Source organism: Heptranchias perlo, chromosome 22, assembly GCF_035084215.1.
Source record: "Heptranchias perlo isolate sHepPer1 chromosome 22, sHepPer1.hap1, whole genome shotgun sequence".
Taxonomy (NCBI): Eukaryota; Metazoa; Chordata; class Chondrichthyes; order Hexanchiformes; family Hexanchidae; genus Heptranchias; species Heptranchias perlo.
In genome coordinates, this window is record NC_090346.1 from 51,329,114 (window position 1) to 51,353,909 (window position 24,796).

The 24,796-nt window shown below is 44.2% G+C and overlaps 1 protein-coding gene across 4 annotated transcripts in view; it reads left to right on the top strand.

Annotated features, from left to right (window-relative positions):
- The window catches only part of ankfn1b (ankyrin repeat and fibronectin type III domain containing 1b), an 834,116-nt gene that overhangs the window by 652,268 nt on the left and 157,052 nt on the right, over window positions 1-24,796 (top strand). For all 4 annotated transcript variants that reach the window (XM_068003637.1, XM_068003639.1, XM_068003638.1 and 1 more), the window contains 2 exons: window positions 19,443-19,644; window positions 23,233-23,443. In XM_068003637.1, the coding sequence (XP_067859738.1) occupies window positions 19,443-19,644; window positions 23,233-23,443 (413 nt within the window). The remainder of the gene's footprint in view (window positions 1-19,442; window positions 19,645-23,232; window positions 23,444-24,796) is intronic.

The following is a 24,796-nucleotide window of genomic DNA, read 5'->3' on the forward strand; positions in this document are numbered from 1 at the left end:
ACTGAACACTGTGCAATCATCAGCGAACATCCCCATTTCTGACTTTATGATGGAGGGAAGGTCATTGATGAAGCAGCTGAAGATGGTTGGGCCTAGGACACTGTCCTGAGGAACTCCTGCAGCAGTGTCCTTGGGCTGAGATGATTGGCCTCCAACAACCACTACCTATTATAAAGGATGTGATAACAGGACACTTAGAAAATAATAATAGGATTTGGCAGAGTTAACATGGATTTATGAAAGAGAAATCATGTTTGACAAACCTATTGGAGTTCTTTGAGGATGTAACTAGTAGAATAGATAAGGGGGAACCAGTGGATGTGGTGTATTTGGATTTTCAGAAGGCTTTCAATAAGGTCGCACACACGAAGTTGGTGAACAAAGTTAGTGCACATGGAATTGAAGGTAATGTACAGACATGGATTGAGAATTGGTTAACAGACAGAAAACAGAGAGTAGAAATAAACGGGTCTTTTTCAGGTTGGCAGACTGTGACTAGTGGGGTACCGCAGGGATCAATGCTTGGGCCCCAGCTATTCACAATATATATCAATGATTTGGATGAGGGAACCAAAAGTAATATTTCCAAGTTTGCTGATGACAGAAAACTGGGTGGGAATGTGAGTTGTGAGGAGGATGCAAAGAGGCTTCAAGGGGATACAGACAGGCCACGTGAGTGGGCAAGAACATGGCAGATGGAATATAATGTGGAAAAATGTGAAGAGTATTTTTTAAATGGTGAGAGATTGGGAAATGTTGATGTTTAAAGGGACCTGGGTGTCCTTGTACACCAGTCACTGAAAGCCAACATGCAGGTAGAGCAAGCGATTAGGAAGGCAAAGGGTGTGTTGGCCTTTATTACAAGAGGATTTGAGTACAGGAGTAAAGGCGTCTTACTGCAATTAAATAGGGTCTTGGTGAGACTGAACATGGAGTATTGTGTACAATTTTGGTTTCCTTACCTAAGAAAGGATATACTTGCCGTAGAGGGAGTGCAACAAAGGTTCACCAGACTGATTCCTGGGATGGTGGGATTGTGGTATGAGGAGAGATTGAGTAGACTAGGCCTGTATAGAAGAATGAGAGGTGATCTCATTAAACATACAAAATTCTTACAGGGCTCGACAGGGTAGATACAGGGAGGATGTTTCCTCTGGCTGGGGAATCTAGAACCAGGGGTCACAGTCTCAGAATAAGGGGTTGGCCATTTAGGACTGAGATGAGGAGAAATTTCTTCACTCAGAGGGTGGTGAATTTTTGGAATTCTCTACCCCGGAGGGCTGTGGAGGCTCAGTCATTGAATACATTCTAAACAGAGATTGCTAGATTTCTAGATATTAAAGGCATCAAGGGATATGGGGATAGTGCAGGAAAATGGCGTTGAGGTAGAAGATCAGCCATGATCTTGTTGAATGGTGGAGCAGACTCGAGGGGCCGGATGGCCTACTCCTGCTCCTGTTTCTTATGATCTTATGGTACTATCCTTCACACCGTTTACTACATTTCCGAGTTTCGTGTCATCTGCAAAGCTTGAAATTATACCCTGTACCCAAGTCCAGGTCATTAATATATATCAAAAAGAGCAGCGGTCCTAATACTGACCCCTGGGGAACACCACTGTATAGTTCCCTCCAGTCTGACAATCAACTATTCACCACTACTCTCTGCTTTCTGTCCCCGAGTCAATTTTGTATCCTGTCCCTTCAATCCCATGGATTTTAATTTTGCTAACAAATATATTCAAGAAGGAGATAGATATATTTCTTAATGCTAAAGGGATCTCGGGATATGGGGAAAAAGCGGGAACAGGGTACTGAGTTAGACGATCAGCCATGATCATTTTGAATGGCGGAGCAGGCCTGAAGGGCCGAATGGCCGACTCTTGCTCCTACTTTCTATGATTCTATGATAAGTCTATATTGTGATACTTTATCAGATCCCTTTTTAAAGTCCATAGACACAACATCAACCGCACTCCCCTCATCAACCCTCTCCGTTACTTCATCAAAGTACTCAACAAGTTCGTCAAACACGATTTTCCCTTTTCCAAGTGCCAGTTAATTTTGTCCCGGATTATTGTCTCTAAAAGATCCCCCACCAGCGACGTTAGGCTGACTGGCCTGTAATTTCCAGGTTTATCCCTCTCCCCTTTTTTGAGCAGGGGTGTAACATTTCCAATCTTCCAGTCCTCTGGCACCGTTCCCATATCTAAGGAGGATTGGAAGATTGTGGCCAGAGCCTCTGCAGTTTCGACCCTTACTCCCCTCAGTGACCTAGGATGCATCCCATCTGGACCGGGAGACTTTTCTACTTTGAGTACTGCCAACTTTTCAGTACCTCCTCTTTATCTATTTTTATCCTATCCAATATCCATCACAGAAGCCAGTCTTCAGACAATTCAATTCACTCCACGTGATATCAAGAAACGGCTGAGTGCACTGGATACAGCAAAGGCTATGGGCCCCGACAACATCCCGGCTGTAGTGCTGAAGCCTTGTGCTCCAGAACTAGCTGCGCCTCTAGCCAAACTGTTCCAGTACAGCTACAACACTGGCATCTACCCGACAATGTGGAAAATTGCCCAGGTATGTCCTGTCCACAAAAAGCAGGACAAATCCAATCCTGCTAATTACCGCCCCATCAGTCTACTCTCAATCATCAGCAGAGTGATGGAAGGTGTCATCGACAGTGCTATCAAGCGGCACTTACTCACCAATAACCTGCTCACCGATGCTCAGTTTGGGTTCCGCCAGGACCACTCGGCTCCAGACCTCATTACAGCCTTGGTCCAAACATGGACAAAAGAGCTGAATTCCAGAGGTGAGGTGAGAGTGACTGCCCACATCCCATGAACGAATGAAAAAAAGGTACAGCATAGATTAGATACAGAGATAAGCTCCCTCCACACTGTCCCATCAAACACTCCCAAGGCAGGTACAGCACGGGTTAGATTCAGAGTAAAGCTCCCTCTACACTGTCCCATCAAACACTCCCAGGGCAGGTACAGCACGGGTTAGATACAGAGTAAAGCTCCCTCTACACTGTCCCATCAAACACTCCCATGTGCTGGACCGTTATAAACGGACTGATGATCCCTTTCCCTTGGCCCAGCAATGTACTTCTGTCGATCGCCACCTACTGCACCAGTTATTTGAATGGAATTGCCAATTTGCTCCAATTGGGAGCAGTTTTGTGCTGAAGGCTGTGCTACTCGCAACTGGAGTCTGACAGCTCGAACTTTTTATATCGGCCTTTACAGCGAATAGATGGAAGAGCTTTCAACCTCATTGTGGAATGAATTTGAATGTAATTACAAGAGGTGAAAGGCTAGTGTTTAAGTCACTGCATCACCTCAGCCTCATGAAAGTAATATTTAGGGTCATCGAGTAGGATAGGATTTTGGTGGCAGTAATTTAGTTTCACTTATGTGGGTATGGATTTGATCTGAACTCAGGTGCCAGATGCAAAAGATCTGTATTTAACACATTACACTACCTCGTTCTAGTTAATGGTTTAATTGAACAATTTATCAGAGCAAACTAATACATATTTTAACGTAGAGCAGAAAGCCTCACCATCATTCTCTAAAAGCTCTTCGATTAAAATATTGTTTTCTCTTGATGGCGTCTAAAAGTTGCACACCTTCCAATAGGCAGTGTTCTTCCCCTTTGTTTTCTCAGGTCATCTACGATCAAGGGTCTTTAATTGTCTCTCACTAGTTGTCTCCCCTCCTGTCCTGGAGGTACTTATTCTCGGTGAGGTTCAGTTTCCATGGGGGATCGACAACCACTGGTACCCAATTGACCATTCTTCATCTCTGAGCCAGTGAGTGACAGCAGATTATTCGGCTATGGATGAAAGTGCAGTCGAGTGTTCCTCTCACCTGACATCCACACAGACGACCAAGGATCAATCATAATGATCAGGAGCAGGAATGGTGGCTGAGATTTTCTCCTCTCACTCCAAGGATACTGCACCCGATTGTACTGCCTGGCTGAAATCAGCAAACACAGCTCTGATTGTAGTGCAATGTGGGGCCTTGCTGGAGGACTGGCTCAGTTGCACACTGTTTTTTACTAACTAATTCAGTGCAGGATTGTTCTGATTTGTGCAGCTTCCTAACTCTTTAATAGTTCTCAACACAAAAGTTAGCTTTCATAGGCAAGCTCACGCTTTCTACAAACCGGAACTTGATAATGGGACAGCCTGCTGAAGGACAAACAATGAACCATTCAACCATTAGAGCAGGCAATGGAAACATGACAGACTGCACTCTCCTGATTTCTGCAATAAATGACGAAAACACCACACTCGACTCGCTTACACTCCACGTATATACACCCCACATATATACACTCTGCATATATACACTCCACATATATACACCCCACATATATACACTCCGCATATATACACTCCACATATATACACCCCGCATATATACACTCCACGTATATACACTCCGCGTATATACACTCCGCGTATATACACCCCGCGTATATACACTCCGCGTATATACACCCCGCGTATATACACTCCGCGTATATACACTCCACGTATATACACTCCACGTATATACACCCCGCATATATACACTCCACGTATATACACTCCACGTATATACACCCCGCATATATACACTCCGCGTATATACACTCCACGTATATACACTCCACGTATATACACTCCACGTATATACACCCCGCATATATACACTCCGCATATATACACTCCACGTATATACACCCCACATATATACACTCCACGTATATACACTCCGCATATATACACCCCACATATATACACCCCGCATATATACACTCCGCATATATACACTCCACATATATACACTCCACGTATATACACTCCACGTATATACACCCCACATATATACACTCCGCATATATACACTCCACATATATACACCCCGCATATATACACTCCGCATATATACACTCCACGTATATACACCCCACATATATACACTCCGCATATATACACTCCACATATATACACCCCACATATATACACTCCGCATATATACACTCCACATATATACACCCCACATATATACACCCCACATATATACACTCCACATATATACACTCCGCATATATACACTCCACATATATACACCCCACATATATACACTCCGCATATATACACTCCACATATATACACTCCGCATATATACACCCCACATATATACACTCCGCCTATATACACTCCGCATATATACACTCCACGTATATACACCCCACATATATACACTCCGCATATATACACTCCACATATATACACCCCACATATATACACTCCGCATATATACACTCCACATATATACACTCCGCATATATACACCCCACATATATACACCCCACATATATACACCCCACATATATACACTCCGCATATATACACCCCACATATATACACTCCGCCTATATACACTCCGCATATATACACTCCACGTATATACACCCCACATATATACACTCCGCATATATACACCCCACATATATACACTCCACGTATATACACCCCACGTATATACACTCCACGCATATACACCCCACATATATACACTCCGCATATATACACTCCACGTATATACACTCCACGTATATACACCCCACATATATACACTCCGCATATATACACCCCACATATGTACACCCCGCATATATACACTCCACGTATATACACCCCACATATATACACCCCACATATATACACTCCGCATATATACACTCCACGTATATACACCCCACGTATATACACTCCGCATATATACACTCCACATATATACACTCCGCATATATACACCCCACATATATACACCCCGCATATATACACTCCACGTATATACACCCCACATATATACACCCCACATATATACACTCCGCATATATACACCCCACATATATACACTCCGCATATATACACCCCACATATATACACCCCGCATATATACACTCCACGTATATACACCCCACATATATACACCCCACATATATACACTCCGCATATATACACCCCACATATATACACCCCACATATATACACTCCGCATATATACACCCCACATATATACACCCCACATATATACACTCCGCATATATACACCCCACATATATACACCCCGCATATATACACTCCACGTATATACACTCCGCATATATACACCCCACATATATACACCCCACATATATACACTCCGCATATATACACCCCACATATATACACCCCACATATATACACTCCGCATATATACACCCCACATATATACACCCCACATATATACACTCCGCATATATACACCCCACATATATACACCCCACATATATACACTCCGCATATATACACCCCACATATATACACCCCACATATATACACTCCGCATATATACACCCCACATATATACACCCCACATATATACACTCCGCATATATACACCCCACATATATACACCCCGCATATATACACTCCACGTATATACACCCCACATATATACACCCCACATATATACACTCCGCATATATACACTCCACGTATATACACCCCACGTATATACACTCCGCATATATACACCCCACATATATACACTCCACGTATATACACCCCACATATATACACCCCGCATATATACACTCCACGTATATACACCCCACATATATACACCCCACATATATACACTCCGCATATATACACTCCACGTATATACACCCCACATATATACACCCCGCATATATACACTCCACGTATATACACCCCACATATATACACCCCGCATATATACACTCCACGTATATACACCCCACATATATACACCCCGCATATATACACTCCACGTATATACACCCCGCATATATACACCCCGCATATATACACTCCACGTATATACACTCCACGTATATACACCCCACATATATACACTCCGCGTATATACACTCCACGTATATACACCCCACATATATACACTCCGCATATATACACTCCACGTATATACACCCCACATATATACACTCCGCGTATATACACTCCACGTATATACACCCCACGTATATACACCCCACGTATATACACTCCGCATATATACACCCCGCATATATACACCCCGCGTATATACACTCCGCATATATACACCCCGCATATATACACCCCACGTATATACACTCCGCATATATACACCCCGCATATATACACCCCACGTATATACACTCCGCATATATACACCCCGCATATATACACCCCACGTATATACACTCCGCATATATACACCCCGCATATATACACCCCACATATATACACTCCGCATATATACACCCCACATATATACACTCCGCATATATACACCCCACATATATACACTCCGCATATATACACCCAACATATATACACTCCGCATATATACACTCCGCGTATATACACCCCACATATATACACCCCACATATATACACTCCGCATATATACACTCCACGTATATACACCCCGCATATATACACTCCGCATATATACACTCCGCATATATACACCCCGCATATATACACTCCGCATATATACACTCCACGTATATACACTCCACATATATACACTCCGCATATATACACCCCACATATATACACCCCACATATATACACTCCACGTATATACACCCCACATATATACACTCCGCATATATACACTCCACGTATATACACCCCGCATATATACACCCCACATATATACACTCCGCATATATACACCCCACATATATACACTCCGCATATATACACTCCACGTATATACACCCCACATATATACACTCCGCATATATGCACTCCTTGTATATACAATTCATGTATATACGGCCCACTTATATACACTCCACATATATACACTCCAAGTATATACACTCCACATATATACAATTCATGTATATACGGCCCACTTATATACACTCCACTTACATACACCCCACTTATATACTCCCTACTTATATACTCCCTACTTATATACACGCCATGTATATATGCCCCACTTATATACACCCAATTATATACACCCTATTTATATACACTACAGTTATACACACCCCACTTATATACACCCCACTTATAAACACTCCACTTATATACACGCCATGTATAAACACCCCACTTATATACACCCCACTTATATACACCCCACTTATATACACCCCACTTATATACACCCCACTTATAAACACTCCACTTATATACACGCCATGTATAAACACCCCACTTATATACACCCCACTTATATACACCCCACTTATATACACCCCACTTATATACACCCCACTTATAAACACTCCACTTATATACACGCCATGTATAAACACCCCACTTATATACACCCAACTTATATACACCCCACTTATATACACCCCACTTATAAACGCCCCACTTATATACACCCCACTTGTATACACCCTACTTATATACACCCCACTTGTATACACCCTACTTATATACACCCCACTTGTATACACCCTACTTATATACACCCTACTTATATACACCCCACTTATATACACCCCACTTATATACACCCCACTTATATACACCCCACTTATATACACCCCACTTATATACACCCCACTTATAAACACTCCACTTATATACACGCCATGTATAAACACCCCACTTATATACACCCCACTTGTATACACCCTACTTATATACACCCCACTTGTATACACCCCACTTATATACACCCCACTTGTATACACCCTACTTATATACACCCCACTTGTATACACCCTACTTATATACACCCTACTTGTATACACCCTACTTATATACACCCTACTTGTATACACCCTACTTATATACACCTACTTGTATACACCCCACTTATATACACCCCACTTGTATACACCCTACTTATATACACCCTACTTGTATACACCCCACTTATATACACCCCACTTGTATACACCCTACTTATATACACCCCACTTGTATACACCCTACTTATATACACCCTACTTGTATACACCCTACTTATATACACCCTACTTGTATACACCCTACTTATATACACCCCACTTGTATACACCCTACTTATATACACCCTACTTTTATACACCCGACTTATATACACCCTACTTGTATACACCCCACTTATATACACCCCACTTGTATACACCCTACTTATATACACCCCACTTGTATACACCCTACTTATATACACCCTACTTGTATACACCCTACTTATATACACCCTACTTGTATACACCCCACTTATATACACCCCACTTGTATACACCCTACTTATATACACCCTACTTGTATACACCCCACTTATATACACCGCACTTATATACACCCCACTTATATACACTCCACTTATATACACGCCATGTATATATACCCCACTTATATACACCCCACTTATATACACCCCACTTATATACACTCCACTTATATACACGCCATGTATATATACCCCACTTATATACACCCCACTTATATACACGCCATGTATATACCCCACTTATATACACCCCACTTATATACACCCCACTTATATACACACCATGTGTATAAGTAGGGTGTATATAAGTACGGTAGCATAGTGGTTATGTTACTGGACTAAAATCCAGAGTCATGAATTCAAATCCTGCCACGGCAGCTGGCGAATTTAAATTCAATTAATTAATTAAAATTCAATTAATTAAATAAAAATCTGGAATGAAAATACGAGTATCAGTAATGATGGCCATGAAACTACCGGATTGTCGTAAAAACCCATCTGGTTCACTAATGTCCTTTAGGGAAGGAAACCTGCCGTCCTTACCCGGTCTGGCCTATATGTGACTCCAGACCCACAGCAATGTGGTTGATTCTTAATCGCCCTCTGAAATGGCCGAGCAAGCCACTCAGTTGTAAAATCTCGCTACGAAAAGTCTTAATAAGAATAAAACCGGACGGACCACCCGACATCGGACCACCAGGCACCGGACACGACAACGGCAAAACACCAAGCCCAGTCGACCCTGCAAGGTCCTCCTTACTAACATCTGGGGACTTGTGCCAAAATTGGGAGAGCTGTCCCACAGACTAGTCAAGCAACAGCCTGACATAGCCATACTCACAGAATCATATCTTTCAGCCAACGTCCCAGACTCTTCCATCACCATCCCTGGGTATGTCCTGTCCCACCGGCAGGACAGACCCACCAGAGGTGGCGGTACAGTGATATACAGTCAGGAGGGAGTGGCCCTGGGAGTCCTCAACATTGACTCTGGACCCCATGAGATCTCATGGCATCAGGTCAAACATGGGCAAGGAAACCTCCTGCTGATTACCACCTACCGTCCTCCCTCAGCTGATGAATCAGTCCTCCTCCATGTTGAACACCACTTGGAGGAAGCACTGAGGGTAGCAAGGGCACAGAATGTATTCTGGGTGGGGGACTTCAATGTCCATCACCAAGAGTGGCTCGGTAGCACCACTACTGACCGAGCTGGCCGAGTCCTGAAGGACATGGCTGCCAGACTGGGCCTGCGGCAGGTGGTGAGCGAACCAACACGAGGGGAAAAGCTTACTTGACCTTGTCCTCACCAATCTACCTGTCGCAAATGCATCTGTCCATGACAGTATTGGTAGGAGTGACCACCGCACAGTCCTCGTGGAGATGAAGTCCCGTCTTCGCACTGAGGACACCATCCAACGTGTTGTGTGGCACGACCACCGTGCTAAATGGGATAGATTCAGAATGGATCCAGCAGCTCAAAACTGGGCATCCATGAGGCGCTGTGGGCCATCAGCAGCAGCAGAATTGTATTCCAGCACAATCTGTAACCTCATGGCCCGGCATATTCCTCACTCTACCATTACCAACAAGCCAGGGGATCAACCCTGGTTCAATGAGGAGTGTAGAAGAGCATGCCAGGAGCAGCACCAGGCATACCTAAAAATGAGGTGCCAACCTGGTGAACCTACAACACAGGACTACATGCATGCTAAACAGCGGAAGCAACATGCTATAGACAGAGCTAAGCGATTCCACAACCAACGAATCAGATCAAAGCTCTGCAGTCCTGCCACATCCAGTCGTGAATGGTGGTGGACAATTAAACAACTAACGGGAGGAGGAGGCTCTGCAAACATCCCCATTCTCAATGATGGCGGAGTCCAGCACGTGAGTGCAAAAGACAAGGCTGAAGCGTTTGCAACCATCTTCAGCCAGAAGTGCCGAGTGGATGATCCATCTCAGCCTCCTCCCGATATCCCCACCATCACGGAAGCCAGTCTTCGGCCAATTCGATTCACTCCACGTGATATCAAGAAACGGCTGAGTGCACTGGATACAGCAAAGGCTATGGGCCCCGACAACATTCCAGCTGTAGTGCTGAAGACTTGTGCTCCAGAACTAGCCGCGCCTCTAGCCAAGCTGTTCCAGTACAGCTACAACACTGGCATCTACCCGACAATGTGGAAAATTGCCCAGGTATGTCCTGTCCAGAAAAAGCAGGACAAATCCAATCCTGCTAATTACCGCCCCATCAGTCTACTCTCAATCATCAGCAAAGTGATGGAAGGTGTCGTCGTCAGTGCTATCAAGCGGCACTTACTCACCAATAACCTGCTCACTGATGCTCAGTTTGGGTTCTGCCAGGACCACTCGGCTCCAGACCTCATTACAGCCTTGGTCCAAACATGGACAAAAGAGCTGAATTCCAGAGGTGAGGTGAGAGTGACTGCCCTTGACATCAAGGCAGCATTTGACCAAGTGTGGCACCAAGGAGCCCTAGTAAAATTGAAGTCAATGGGAATCGGGGAAAACTCTCCAGTGGCTGGAGTCATACCTTGCACAAAGGAAGATGGTAGTGGTTGTTGGAGGCCAATCATCTCAGCCCCAGGGCATTGCTGCAGGAGTTCCTCAGGGCAGTGTCCTAGGCCCAACCATCTTCAGCTGCTTCATCAATGACCTTCCCTCCATCATAAGGTCAGAAATGGGGATGTTCGCTGATGATTGCACAGTGTTCAGTTCCATTCGCAATCCCTCAGATAATGAAGCAGTCCGAGCCTGCATGCAGCAAGACCTGGATAACATCCAGGCTTGGGCTGATAAGTGGCAAGTAACATTCGCGCCAGATAAGTGCCAGGCAATGACCATCTCCAACAAGAGAGAGTCTAACCACTTCCCCTTTTCATTCAACGGCATTACCATCGCCGAATCCCCCACCATCAACATCCTGGGGGTCGCCATTGACCAGAAACTTAACTGGACCAGCCATATAAATACTGTGGCTACGAGAGCAGGTCAGAGGCTGAGTATTCTGCGGCGAGTGACTCACCTCCTGACTCCCCAAAGCCTTTCCACCATCTACAAGGCACAAGTCAGGAGTGTGATGGAATACTCTCCACTTGCCTGGATGAGTGCAGCTCCAACAACACTCAAGAAGCTCGACTCCAACCAAGATAAAGCAGCCCACTTGATTGGCACCCCATCCACCACCCTAAACATTCTCTCCCTTCACCACCGGCGCACTGTGGCTGCAGTGTGTACCATCCACAGGATGCACTGCAGCAACTCGCCAAGGCTTCTTCGACAGCACCTCCCAAACCCGCGACCTTCACCACCTAGAAGGACAAGGGCAGCAGGCGCATGGGAACAACACCACCTGCACGTTCCCCTCCAAGTCACACACCATCCCGACTTGGAAATATATCGCCGTTCCTTCATCGTCGCTGGGTCAAAATCCTGGAACTCCCTTCCTAACAGCACTGTGGGAGAACCTTCACCACACGGACTGCAGCGGTTCAAGAAGGCGGCTCACCACCACCTTCTCGAGGGCAATTAGGGATGGGCAATAAATGCCGGCCTCGCCAGCGACACCCACATCCCATGAACGAATAATAAAAAAAAATACCCCACTTATATACACCCCACTTATATACACCCCACTTATATACACGTCATGTATATATACCCCACTTATATATACCCCACTTATATGCACTCCACTTATATACAGCCACTTATATACACCCTACTTATGTACACTCCACGTATATACACTCCATGCATATACACCCCACTTATATACACCCCACTTGTATACACTCCACTTATATACACTCCACATATTTTCTTTCCCAATTTGGAACAATTTTTTGGACACTGGATAACAATTTCATCGATATATTTTTCTTCAGTCAGTGCATTGCAAAAGTTAACTGAAATATGGCAGGGAGTTGAGTTTTCCGACAGCACAATGTGTTGGAATCTGTGACGAAATGTGTGGTGACATTTCGTGGTCATTTACATCAAGTGTACAATTCATGCCAAATGCTGATGTTTTGTGATGTGGTGTGAGCAGGAGTACTCGGTAGCTGCACAAATTCCTGCAGCTCTTTGTGACATTGTGGTAACATAGAATAAGCTTGGCCATTTCAATGAGGCACCTGGGGGAGGGAACATTTGCTTTCTATAATTCCACATCATGTCTGTCAGAACTGTCTCAAAGCAGTTTGCAAGAATTACTTTGAAGTTCAGTTACCTTTGTTATGTAGGCAAACAGTACAGCAGTGGGGTGAGATGAATGACCAGTTAATCTGTTTTTTTGGTGGTGTTGCTTGAGGAACGACTTGGTCAGGAGACCAGGATAACCTTTTGTTCTTCTTCAAAGTAGCACTGCTGGATTTTGACATCCACCTGAACAGTTGGTTAATGTCTCATCGGAGGGCACTGAGGTGTCGGCCTGGTATATTTACCCAAGTCCTGGAATGGGACTTGAACTAGAGACCCTCTACTTACATGACGCTGCCTAATGAGGAAACAAAACGCCAGTGTATCCATTCTTTCTGACAACCCATACAGTAGCAATTATGCTGTTAGCTTTGCCCCACAGGCTTCTTTGCTATACAATGCTCCCCAACTCTGTACCTCCCTCTAATCCCACTGCCATTGCATTATGCAGTGTGGCAGTAGTTGGGATCAGGATGTCTTTGACATGATGAAGAAAGAAGGGCATTGCCCACCTGCTGAAATGGAACCAATGGATTTGGTGGAGGAGCACCATCAGCAGCATGAAGAGCCACCAATGGCCAAGTATACACAGTACACTACAAGTCCGATTGGGCTCAGGTGGCTCAGATACTCCAGGGAGGAGGAGGGCATTGGGCGTATGGTGGAACTGGACTTTAAGTCAGATCCTGCTGAGGTGGATCTAATATTTGGGGGAGAAGCCAAACCAGCTCTTCTTACTTGTCCGGAATAACAATCTCAAAATAGTCTTGAGAAGCTAGGGATTGGAGAAACTGTGGCTGCCAATCTTGGGGTGACATGAACAGCAAAGATCTCCTGTTGGTGAGTAAAATGTTATAGATTCTTTTTTTCAGAATTATATTTTAAGAAATTCATGTTTTTTTGCTTCATTTTCTGACATCGACATTTCTTGTTGTTCACAGTGGTCCCGTCTGCAGAATCTGGGATTCACTGCCTCAGCAAGGGCACATATTGAGGGGAATACTGTTACCCAGATTCCCTCTCCATAACTGAGAGACAGATGGAGGGCACACTCTCAGGGATAAAATCCTGTTTCTCTGCCCAGCAGCTGAGTAAATCATCTCCATCACCTGGTGAGCTCCCTGATTTTGAAGTCTAGTTTATTTCAGGTGATACCCCTTCCGATTACTGAAAGGAAAAGCCTCTTTCCAAGATGATGACATATCTAAAGAGGTTGTATTATTGCAGAGTGAGGTGCTGCTAGGACCCCATCTGGATACTGTCTTCATTTCTGGTTATGGAATTGCAGGAAGAGTTTTGCTGTGGTGGGGTAAAGAGATGGGGAATAAAGATGATTTCAGGTACCAGGAATTTGAGTTATGAAGAAAGTTTAAGAAAGTTGAGCTTGTTTCCTTTGCTAAATACAAAACACAATCCAGTTGAAGTTTTTGATGGTTATGAAAGGCACTGATCAAACTGTTCACTGTGGTTAAGGTCTCAAACCCCAGGGTACACAAGTTAAACATTAGGAGGGAAGGAGTAAGCCGGGGAGTAAAGTGACACTTTTCACCCAAAGGGCAGTCAGGCTGTGGAATCAGGAACCAGAGAAGAATATTGAAGTGGGCAGTATAAATGGGGTCAAGAGACAATTTTATTTGTCATAACAGGATAGGCTATGTTAGACCAAATGGCCTTTTGCTGTTCCTAAAACTCTTACATTTGTATTTTCATATGCACCAAGGAGATATCCAGTCTGACGTGGCACTTAGTTAGTTTGCTTCAAGAAGTTGATAAAAGAGGTTGGGGCTGGGATTTGTTAATTACAACAGGTGGCGTTTGTTAATTACAATAGGTGGCGTTTGTTAATTACAACAGGTGGCGTTTGTTAATTACAATAGGTGGCGTTTGTTAATTACAATAGGTGGCGTTTGTTAATTACAATAGGTGGCGTTTGTTAATTACAATAGGTGGCGTTTGTTAATTACAATAGGTGGCGTTTGTTAATTACAATAGGTGGCGTTTGTTAATTACAATAGGTGGCGTTTGTTAATTACAATAGGTGGCGTTTGTTAATTACAATAGGTGGCGTTTGTTAATTACAATAGGTGGCGTTTGTTAATTACAACAGGTGGCGTTTGTTAATTACAATAGGTGGCGTTTGTTAATTACAATAGGTGGCGTTTGTTAATTACAATAGGTGGCGTTTGTTAATTACAATAGGTGGCGTTTGTTAATTACAATAGGTGGCGTTTGTTAATTACAATAGGTGGCGTTTGTTAATTACAACAGGTGGCGTTTGTTAATTACAATAGGTGGCGTTTGTTAATTACAATAGGTGGCGTTTGTTAATTACAATAGGTGGCGTTTGTTAATTACAATAGGTGGCGTTTGTTAATTACACTGAATGAGCTTTACTTCAAACTGTCAGTGGTCATTTATTTTGGTTGCTCGATAGTTAATAGTTTTTGTGTTACAACTGTTTGATATTTGTATTAAAAGTAAAAAAAAAATTTAGGTCCATTGAATTGAAGGATCTCAGTCCCATCAAACACTCCCAGGGCAGGTACAGCACGGGTTAGATACAGAGTAAAGCTCCCTCTACACTGTCCCATCAAACACTCCCAGGGCAGGTACAGTACGGGTTAGATACAGAGTAAAGCTCCCTCTACACTGTCCCATCAAACACTCCCAGGGCAGGTACAGCACGGGTTAGATACAGAGTAAAGCTCCCTCTACACTGTCCCATCAAACACTCCCAGGGCAGGTACAGGGTTAGATACAGAGTAAAGCTCCCTCTACACTGTCCCATCAAACTCTCCCAGGGCAGGTACAGCACAGGTTAGATACAGAGTAAAGCTCCCTCTACACTGTCCCATCAAACACTCCCAGGGCAGGTACAGCACGGGTTAGATACAGAGTAAAGCTCCCTCTACACTGTCCCATCAAACACTCCCAGGGCAGGTACAGGGTTAGATACAGAGTAAAGCTCCCTCTACACTGTCCCATCAAACTCTCCCAGGGCAGGTACAGCACAGGTTAGATACAGAGTAAAGCTCCCTCTACACTGTCCCATCAAACACTCCCAGGGCAGGTACAGGGTTAGATACAGAGTAAAGCTCCCTCTACACTGTCCCATCAAACTCTCCCAGGGCAGGTACAGTACGGGTTAGATACAGAGTTTTGTGCTGTGGAATTTTTTAAGTGTGCAAGCTTGTTTTTCTTGGAATCCTTGCAGTACCAGAAAGAAGAGACTTTCATCCCATCAATCATGGCCAGAATCAGCCCAGGCTCCAGATATGTAAGGACAATATGCTTCTTGTGACCCCTAGTCTCATTCACTAGTATTGTGATTGCCCAGTCGTTGCTGTTAGGAGGCCCTTTTCCAGAGGCAGGACTTGAGTTAGTGTGGCCACAAGTCAAAGCACCTGTTAGTTAATATAAGACCAAGTCTCTTTTGTGTTTAACCTCAATGACTGTATAATTACCTATTTGTTTCTGTCAATGGCTAACTTTGTTTCATGGTTATTTCGACAGCCAGCTGTTTGTGAATACTCTAATCGCTGAGTCTTTATCTTGGAGCAATGGTAGAAATGTGGACACTATGAAGAACATGCATCCATTAAAGAGAATGGCAACGCTCCTGAAAGCACGGACTATTTCAGTTGACTCAGCATCATGACTGAACATGCACAGGAAATTCTAAACCATTCCCTTCTGAATTCTGAAGATATTTGCTTCCGTTCATGCTCGGTGATAAAGCACCACCATTACCCTTTTCTCCAAGAGATGGGGTGGGTCAGGACTGAGGTTACAGGTGTTATCAGCTGAATTAAGTCATTGAGAAAATTCATAAATGTGAGATTGAACTGGTTTTATGTATGTGAGCGGGAGGTGAATGGGCCACCAAGGGAGGCAGCAGGTGCTGTCTATATTAGCAGACTATATATATACTGTAGGATATGAACCTGGCCCTCGATTCTGCAGGGTCAGTGCAGCATTTCCTTCTCAGATACCTGGATAGATGTTGATTAGGGAAATTATCTTTACTGTTGTCTGTACCTTGTTTCAACTTTTTGTTACATTTAATTTGGAGGGCCGAACTTTGTATTTCTGGGTGAAGCTCACCCTAACACCCCTCTTTGCTTTTATTGGCATTCTCAGAAACCAGTAGTAGAGTGGGCTGTGTTTATTGCTGGTGTGTTGTATGGGTATCCTGTCTTGTAGCATTGCTCTGCTTATCATCTTGTACTGGCCATAATCTTCCAAACATCCTTAGATACGGGGTGATGCCAGAGGACTGGAGAATTGCAAATGTTACACCCTTGTTCAAAAAAGGGTGTAAGGATAAACCCAGCAACTACAGGCCAGTCAGTTTAACCTCAGTGGTGGGGAAACTTTTAGAAACGATAATCCAGGACAGAATTAACAGTCACTTGGACGAGTGTGGATTGATTAGGGAAAGCCAGCACGGATTTGTTAAAGGCAAATCATGTTTAACTAACCTGATAGAGTTTTTTGAGAGGTAACAGAGAGGGTAGATGAGGGCAATACGGTTGATGTGGTGTATATTGGCTTTAAAAAGGCGTTTGATAAAGTGCCGCATAATAGGCTTATCATTAAGATTGAAGCTCGTGGAATAAAGGGGGCAGTAGCAGCATGGATACAGAATTGGCTAAGTGACAGGAAACAGAGAGTAGTGGTGAACGGTTGTTTGTCAGACTGGAGGGAGGTGTACAGTGGTGTTCTCCAGGGGTCGGTGCTGGGACCACTGCTTTTCTTGATATATATTAATGACTTGGACTTGGGTGTACAGGGCACAATTTCAAAATTTGCAGATGACACAAAACTTGGAAGGGTAGTGAACAGTGAGGAGGATAGTGATAGACTTCAAGAGGATATAGACAGGCTGGTGGCATGGGCAGACACGTGGCAGATGAAATTTAACGCAGAAAAATGCGAAGTGATACATTTCAGTCGGAAGAACGAGGAGAGGCAATATAAACTAGAGGGCACAATTCTAAAAGGGGTACAGGAACAGAGAGATCTGGGGATATATGTGCACAAATCATTGAAGGTAGCAGGACAGATTGAGAAAGTGGTCAAAAAAGCATACAGGATCCTGGGCTTTATAAATAGAGGCATAGAGTACAAAAGTAAGGAAGTCATGATGAATCTTTATAAAACACTGGTTTGGCCACAACTGGAGTATTGTGTCCAATTCTGGGCACCGCACTTTAGGAAAGATGTGAAGGTCTTAGAGAGGGTGTAGAGGAGATTTACTAGAATGATTCCAGGGATGAGGGACTTCAGTTGCGTGGATAGACTGGAGAAGAGTGGTTAGGATCTGGAATGCGCTGCCCGAGGGGGTGGTGGAGGCAGATTCAATCATGTCCTTCAAAAGGGAACTGGATAAGTACTTGAAAGGAAAAAATTTGCAGGGATAGGGCGGAGGCGGGGTGGTGGGACTAGCTGGATTGCTCTTGCATAGAGCTGGCACAGACTCGACGGGTTGAATGGCCTCCTTCCATGCTGTAACCTTTCTATGATTCTATCTTTTGGCAGAACAAAGTGCAATTCAAGCACCCTGTGGACATCAATCAGCAATCTAAATTTCTGACTTGCTTCTGTTTGGTGCAACATGAGCTATTTGGGGAGGAACTGAATGCCACCTTCAGCTGTTGGTTCCCAGGGCGGTGGGGGGTCAAATGGTCACCCCACCCCGTGATATGCAACATGGGGTGGGGTGACCATTTGACGTACAGCATGAGCTGTGAGTTGGGGCGTACTGGATGTACAAACCAGTGGTGAATGGGTGGCAGGACAGACTCTCCACTCTAGTCTAAGACTGAGCTATTACTCTGCACAGTACAACTTAAGTTAAGAGGCCCCACTTAGTACCCTGAGAGATCAGAGATGATTTGTAACTGTTTATATGGATGTATCTACAGTAAAGAACCCTCTGTTATTGCACTGATAGGTCCTCATCTCCCAAGATGACGCAACAGATGCGGGATCTCCAGCTGACTCTTGGGAAGAAGCTGGCCGCTCCATCCTCCCCTAATGCAGCAAAAAGGCTGTACCGAAACCTCTCAGGAAAGTTCAAAGTTAATTATACTTCGTTCGATGAGACAAACTTGATAGGAAGAAATGAAAAGAACAAGCAGCGGAAGTCTTATGTGGTAAGAAAGTCTAAAGGTTCTACTTGGGAATGATGGGGGTGATTTTAAACCCCAAGATTGTGGGTTGGGGGCAGGTGGGAATTGAAAACAGTTATTTTTTCGGGTCACAACCGCTAGGTTTTCAGACTTTGCATTCCCAGTGGGAAGCCTGTCCTTTTATACCAGGAAATAAAGCCGGGTTGTAGTCGCAACCCAAAAACAACCCTTTTCAACACCCACCCACCACCAACCCACGAACTTGGGGTTTAAAATCACCCCCATGGGGTCTGTTTCAGATTGAAATCAGTCTGGGTCCCGCTGATGTACTGTGTTCGAACACTGCAATTTGTTTGCTGGTCATGCAGCTGGGCTGAAAAGAACAAACTTAGCATCGGTTTGAATTTTCATTGGCTCCAAAAGTCAAAAAGAGGATAGACTATTGATTCAAATGGAGTGTTGTGTGTTGGGTATTTTATGCTGGATGTTCCCCTTGGGTTCAGTGTCTCTGCCCACTCCTGTAAATGGGCTCTGCCTCCCTTACAAACCAGAGTATGCCTTTACCTATCCAATATATGGGTAAATGTAGCAAGACCCAGGGATCGAACAGACAGCATTTGTCACTGTGTCCCATCTTACTGGACCGTATCAGGTCTGCCACACAACCCCTGTGTTTCTGGGAGGCAGAAGAATCGATTGGACTGTAGCTCATACTCTAAACAAATATACACATTGATTGAACACAACACTTAATGAACTGTACTCAGTCTAAATAGGATATTCACAATAATTACAAACTTTCGCTTATCTCAAAACGTCAGAAACAACACTAAACCTCAACACTAAATTAACTCTTAAAACATGGTCACTTCTTACACAACTATCTGCTACCACAGAACTCTCTTACTGGCCTCAGTTGACAGTCTGCACAATACTTGCAAGATATAGCTCCAAATCTCGTTAAAGATATCCCAGAACAAAGGGCATGAAAAGCTGTATTCTCCTAACCCGATTATGTGGTCAGCCATTCACAGGATACAGAACAGTATTTGCCAACCGGACATGTAATGTAAAGAGTCCTATAAGATGCCTGTCATTGAATTGATTGGCTTAGCCCACTTGATCAGTTGCAGACACTTTGAAGGACAGATACCCATCCATGGACAATGGCAGCAATCCACAGATACCCATCCATGGACAATGGCAGCAATCCACAGATACCCATCCATGGACAATGGCAGCAATCCACAGATACCCATCCATGGACAATGGCAGCAATCCACAGATACCCATCCAAGGCCTTCCTGAACTGCGCTTTGCCTCTGCCTTGGCCTGGCGTGTGTATGTTAGCTACTCTGAGATGTGTTATTTTCTACAGCATGCAAAAACAGCTAGCAGTAACAAATTTAACCCTGTGTGTGCTGTGACCAGCAAGAAGGAATTGAACAGCTAACCCATGAGACACAGAGATGATTAATTTTTGTCACCTGCAAGAATGGCATCTCTGCTCAGAATCTGACCCCAAGTGGGTTTGTACCTTGCAGATTCCTGCTGATCAAAAGGGAGCTTTTGAGTAGAGGGAGCTTTACTCTGTATCTAACCCTGTACCTGCCCTGGGAGTGTTTGATGGGACAGTGTAGAGGGAGCTTTACTCTGTATCTAACCCTGTACCTGCCCTGGGAGTGTTTGATGGGACAGTGTAGAGGGAGCTTTACTCTGTATCTAACCCGTGCTGAACCTGTCCTGGGAGTGTTTGATGGGACAATGTAGAGGGAGCTTTACTCTGTATCTAACCCTGTACCTGCCCTGGGAGTGTTTGATGGGACAGTGTAGAGGGAGCTTTACTCTGTATCTAACCCTGTACCTGCCCTGGGAGTGTTTGATGGGACAGTGTAGAGGGAGCTTTACTCTGTATCTAACCCTGTACCTGCCCTGGGAGTGTTTGATGGGACAGTGTAGAGGGAGCTTTACTCTGTATCTAACCCTGTACCTGCCCTGGGAGTGTTTGATGGGACAGTGTAGAGGGAGCTTTACTCTGTATCTAACCCGTGCTGTACCTGCCCTGGGAGTGTTTGATGGGACAGTGTAGAGGGAGCTTTACTCTGTATCTAACCCTGTACCTGCCCTGGGAGTGTTTGATGGGACAGTGTAGAGGGAGCTTTACTCTGTATCTAACCCGTGCTGTACCTGCCCTGGGAGTGTTTGGTGGGACAGTGTAGAGGGAGCTTTACTCTGTATCTAACCCGTGCTGTACCTGCCCTGGGAGTGTTTGATGGGACAATGTAGAGGGAGCTTTACTCTGTATCTAACCCGTTCTGTACCTGCTCTAGGGGAGTGTTTGATGGGACAGTGTAGAGGGAGCTTTACTCTGTATCTAACCCGTGCTGTACCTGCCCTGGGAGTGTTTGATGGGACAGTGTAGAGGGAGCTTTACTCTGTATCTAACCCGTGCTGTACCTGCCCTGGGAGTGTTTGATGGGACAATGTAGAGGGAGCTTTACTCTGTATCTAACCCGTTCTGTACCTGCTCTAGGGGAGTGTTTGATGGGACAATGTAGAGGGAGCTTTACTCTGTATCTAACCCGTTCTGTACCTGCTCTAGGGGAGTGTTTGATGGGACAGTGTAGAGGGAGCTTTACTCTGTATCTAACCCGTGCTGTACCTGCCCTGGGAGTGTTTGATGGGACAGTGTAGAGGGAGCTTTACTCTGTATCTAACCCGTTCTGTACCTGCTCTAGGGGAGTGTTTGATGGGACAGTGTAGAGGGAGCTTTACTCTGTATCTAACCCGTGCTGTACCTGCCCTGGGAGTGTTTGATGGGACAGTGTAGAGGGAGCTTTACTCTGTATCTAACCCGTTCTGTACCTGCTCTAGGGGAGTGTTTGATGGGACAGTGTAGAGGGAGCTTTATTTGCTTGATGCTAACACTAGCTGCGTAACATTAAACTTGTTCCATCCCCTCAACACTAATACCTCACCTCAATAAATGGAACAATTTGCAAAAAAAAGCAAACAAAGATTCTATTTAAAATACTGGTTTGGAAATGACATTTGATATCTGTCCATTGTTATTAACTGGTTGGATGTGGTAGAGCAGATTCTGGTCGGGTGTATCCCATTTCTTGTTAATACTGGTAACACGGGCACAAGAACAAAGCCTACAGTAAGTTTGATCCAGGGGACTGTAGGTGGGTGTTATTCAGTGGAAGCATTTCCCAACAAATCCAGTGTTCCATGTAATTGTAGATAGGAGTAACAATCTAACATGGGCAGGCTACCCAAAGACCAGTGTAACTCACCAATTACTCAAGGTTCCGTATCAAGTTGAATGCCATGCTGGGCACAGTCTTTGTTCACAGTGTGTGAGGCTCCCAGAAGCAGAGACTTTTGCTTCTGTTTGAGAGCAGAGTGTAGATTATGGGCAGCTGTTGCAATGAAACTTGATCTGTGTGCCTAAACCAATTACAACTTGAAGTGATGACAGCAGCAGACAGACGCTACTAGTCAGACTTACTGAAGCTTCCACCCACCACTCGCTTTACTGCACCCAATATATTATACATGCAACATAAAAATTTGAAGAAAGAAACAATTTCCTATTTGATTTTGTAGAATTTTCATAGTAATGAGGCAGTCTTTGAGGCCGTGGAACAGCAGGATCTTGATGCCGTCCAGATGCTCCTAAACCTCTACAGCACAGAGGAACTGGATTTGAATACACCAAACAGTGAAGGCTTGATGCCTTTAGACATTGCAATCATGACCAACAATGTGCCCATGGCTAAGATGCTTCTGCAGGCTGGAGCTAAGGAGAGCCCACACTGTAAGTCCAACTGGGGTTTCAATCTTTAATTGATGCCATTGCCTTCCTTCAGATGGGAATAAGACACATCAGTTCCTTTGATGAAGACAACTGTCTTCATGTAAAAAACGGCAGAGTTTCTGATTATTGAGTTAATAAGTGCACTGGGTACTGTGATATGGAGTCATACAGGTTAGAAGGGCTTAGGTTGAGTTCTTGCTCCGTGCAGAGTTTGTTGCTCTCAGTCAGGGTGGTGGTACGAGGATGATAATTGGCCACAGTGCACCTGGGTTAGAGAGGGGGAAAATCTACCAAGATCCCGCACCTGATCGAAATCCAGTAACTCCTGCTGGAAAGGGTATCTCTTTGTCTGCGTGTATACAAGTGTCTGTGTTTGTGCTGCATATGTACGTCAGTGTGAATATCTAGGTGTGATTGTGTGTGTGCATCAGTGCGTGAATGAGTGTGTGTAAATGAGTGAGTGTGTCTGTTTATGTATGTATATGAGTGAGAATGTCTCTGTATATGAGTGAATGTGTTCCTGTAAATGAGTGTGAGTCTGTTTATGAGTGAGTGTGTCGAGATTAGTGAATGTGTGTGTATATGAGTGAGTGTGTGTCTATATAGGTACTCAGAAACAGGAGGAGGCCATTCAGCCCCTCGAGCCTGTTCCGCCATTCAATGGGATCATGGCTGATCTGTATCCTAACTCCATCCACCCACCTTGGCTCCATATCTCTCAATACCCTTGGCTAGCAAAAATCTATCAATCTCAAATTTAAAATTATTAATTGAGCATCTACTGCTTTTTGTGGGAGAGAATTCCACATTTCTACCACTCTTTGTGTGAAGAAGTGTTTCCTAACTTATCTCCTGAACGGCCTGGCTCTGATTTTAAGGATATGTCCCTTTGTCCTAGACTCCCCCACCAGCGGGAAAAGTTTCTCTCTATCTACCCTATCAATTCCTTTCAAAATCCTAAAAACCTCAATCAAATCACCCCTTAACCTTCTATATTCCAGAGAATACAAGCCTAGTTTATGTAATCTCTCCTCATAATCTAACCCTTGGAGCCCAGGTGACATTCTGGTGAATCTGCGCTGCACTCCTTTCAAGGCTAATATATCCTTTCTAAAGTGTGGTGCCCAGAACTGTACACAGTACTCCAGATGTGGTTTAACCAGGGCTTTGTATAGCTGCAGCAAAACTTCCCCCCCTTTATATTCTAGCCCTCTAGTTATAAAGGCTAACATTCCATTAGCCCTTTTGATTATTTTTTGTACCTGACCACTACATTTTAGTGATCTGTGTACATGGACTCCTAAATCTCTCTGGATCTCCACTATTCCTAGTTTTTCTCCATTTAAAAAATAC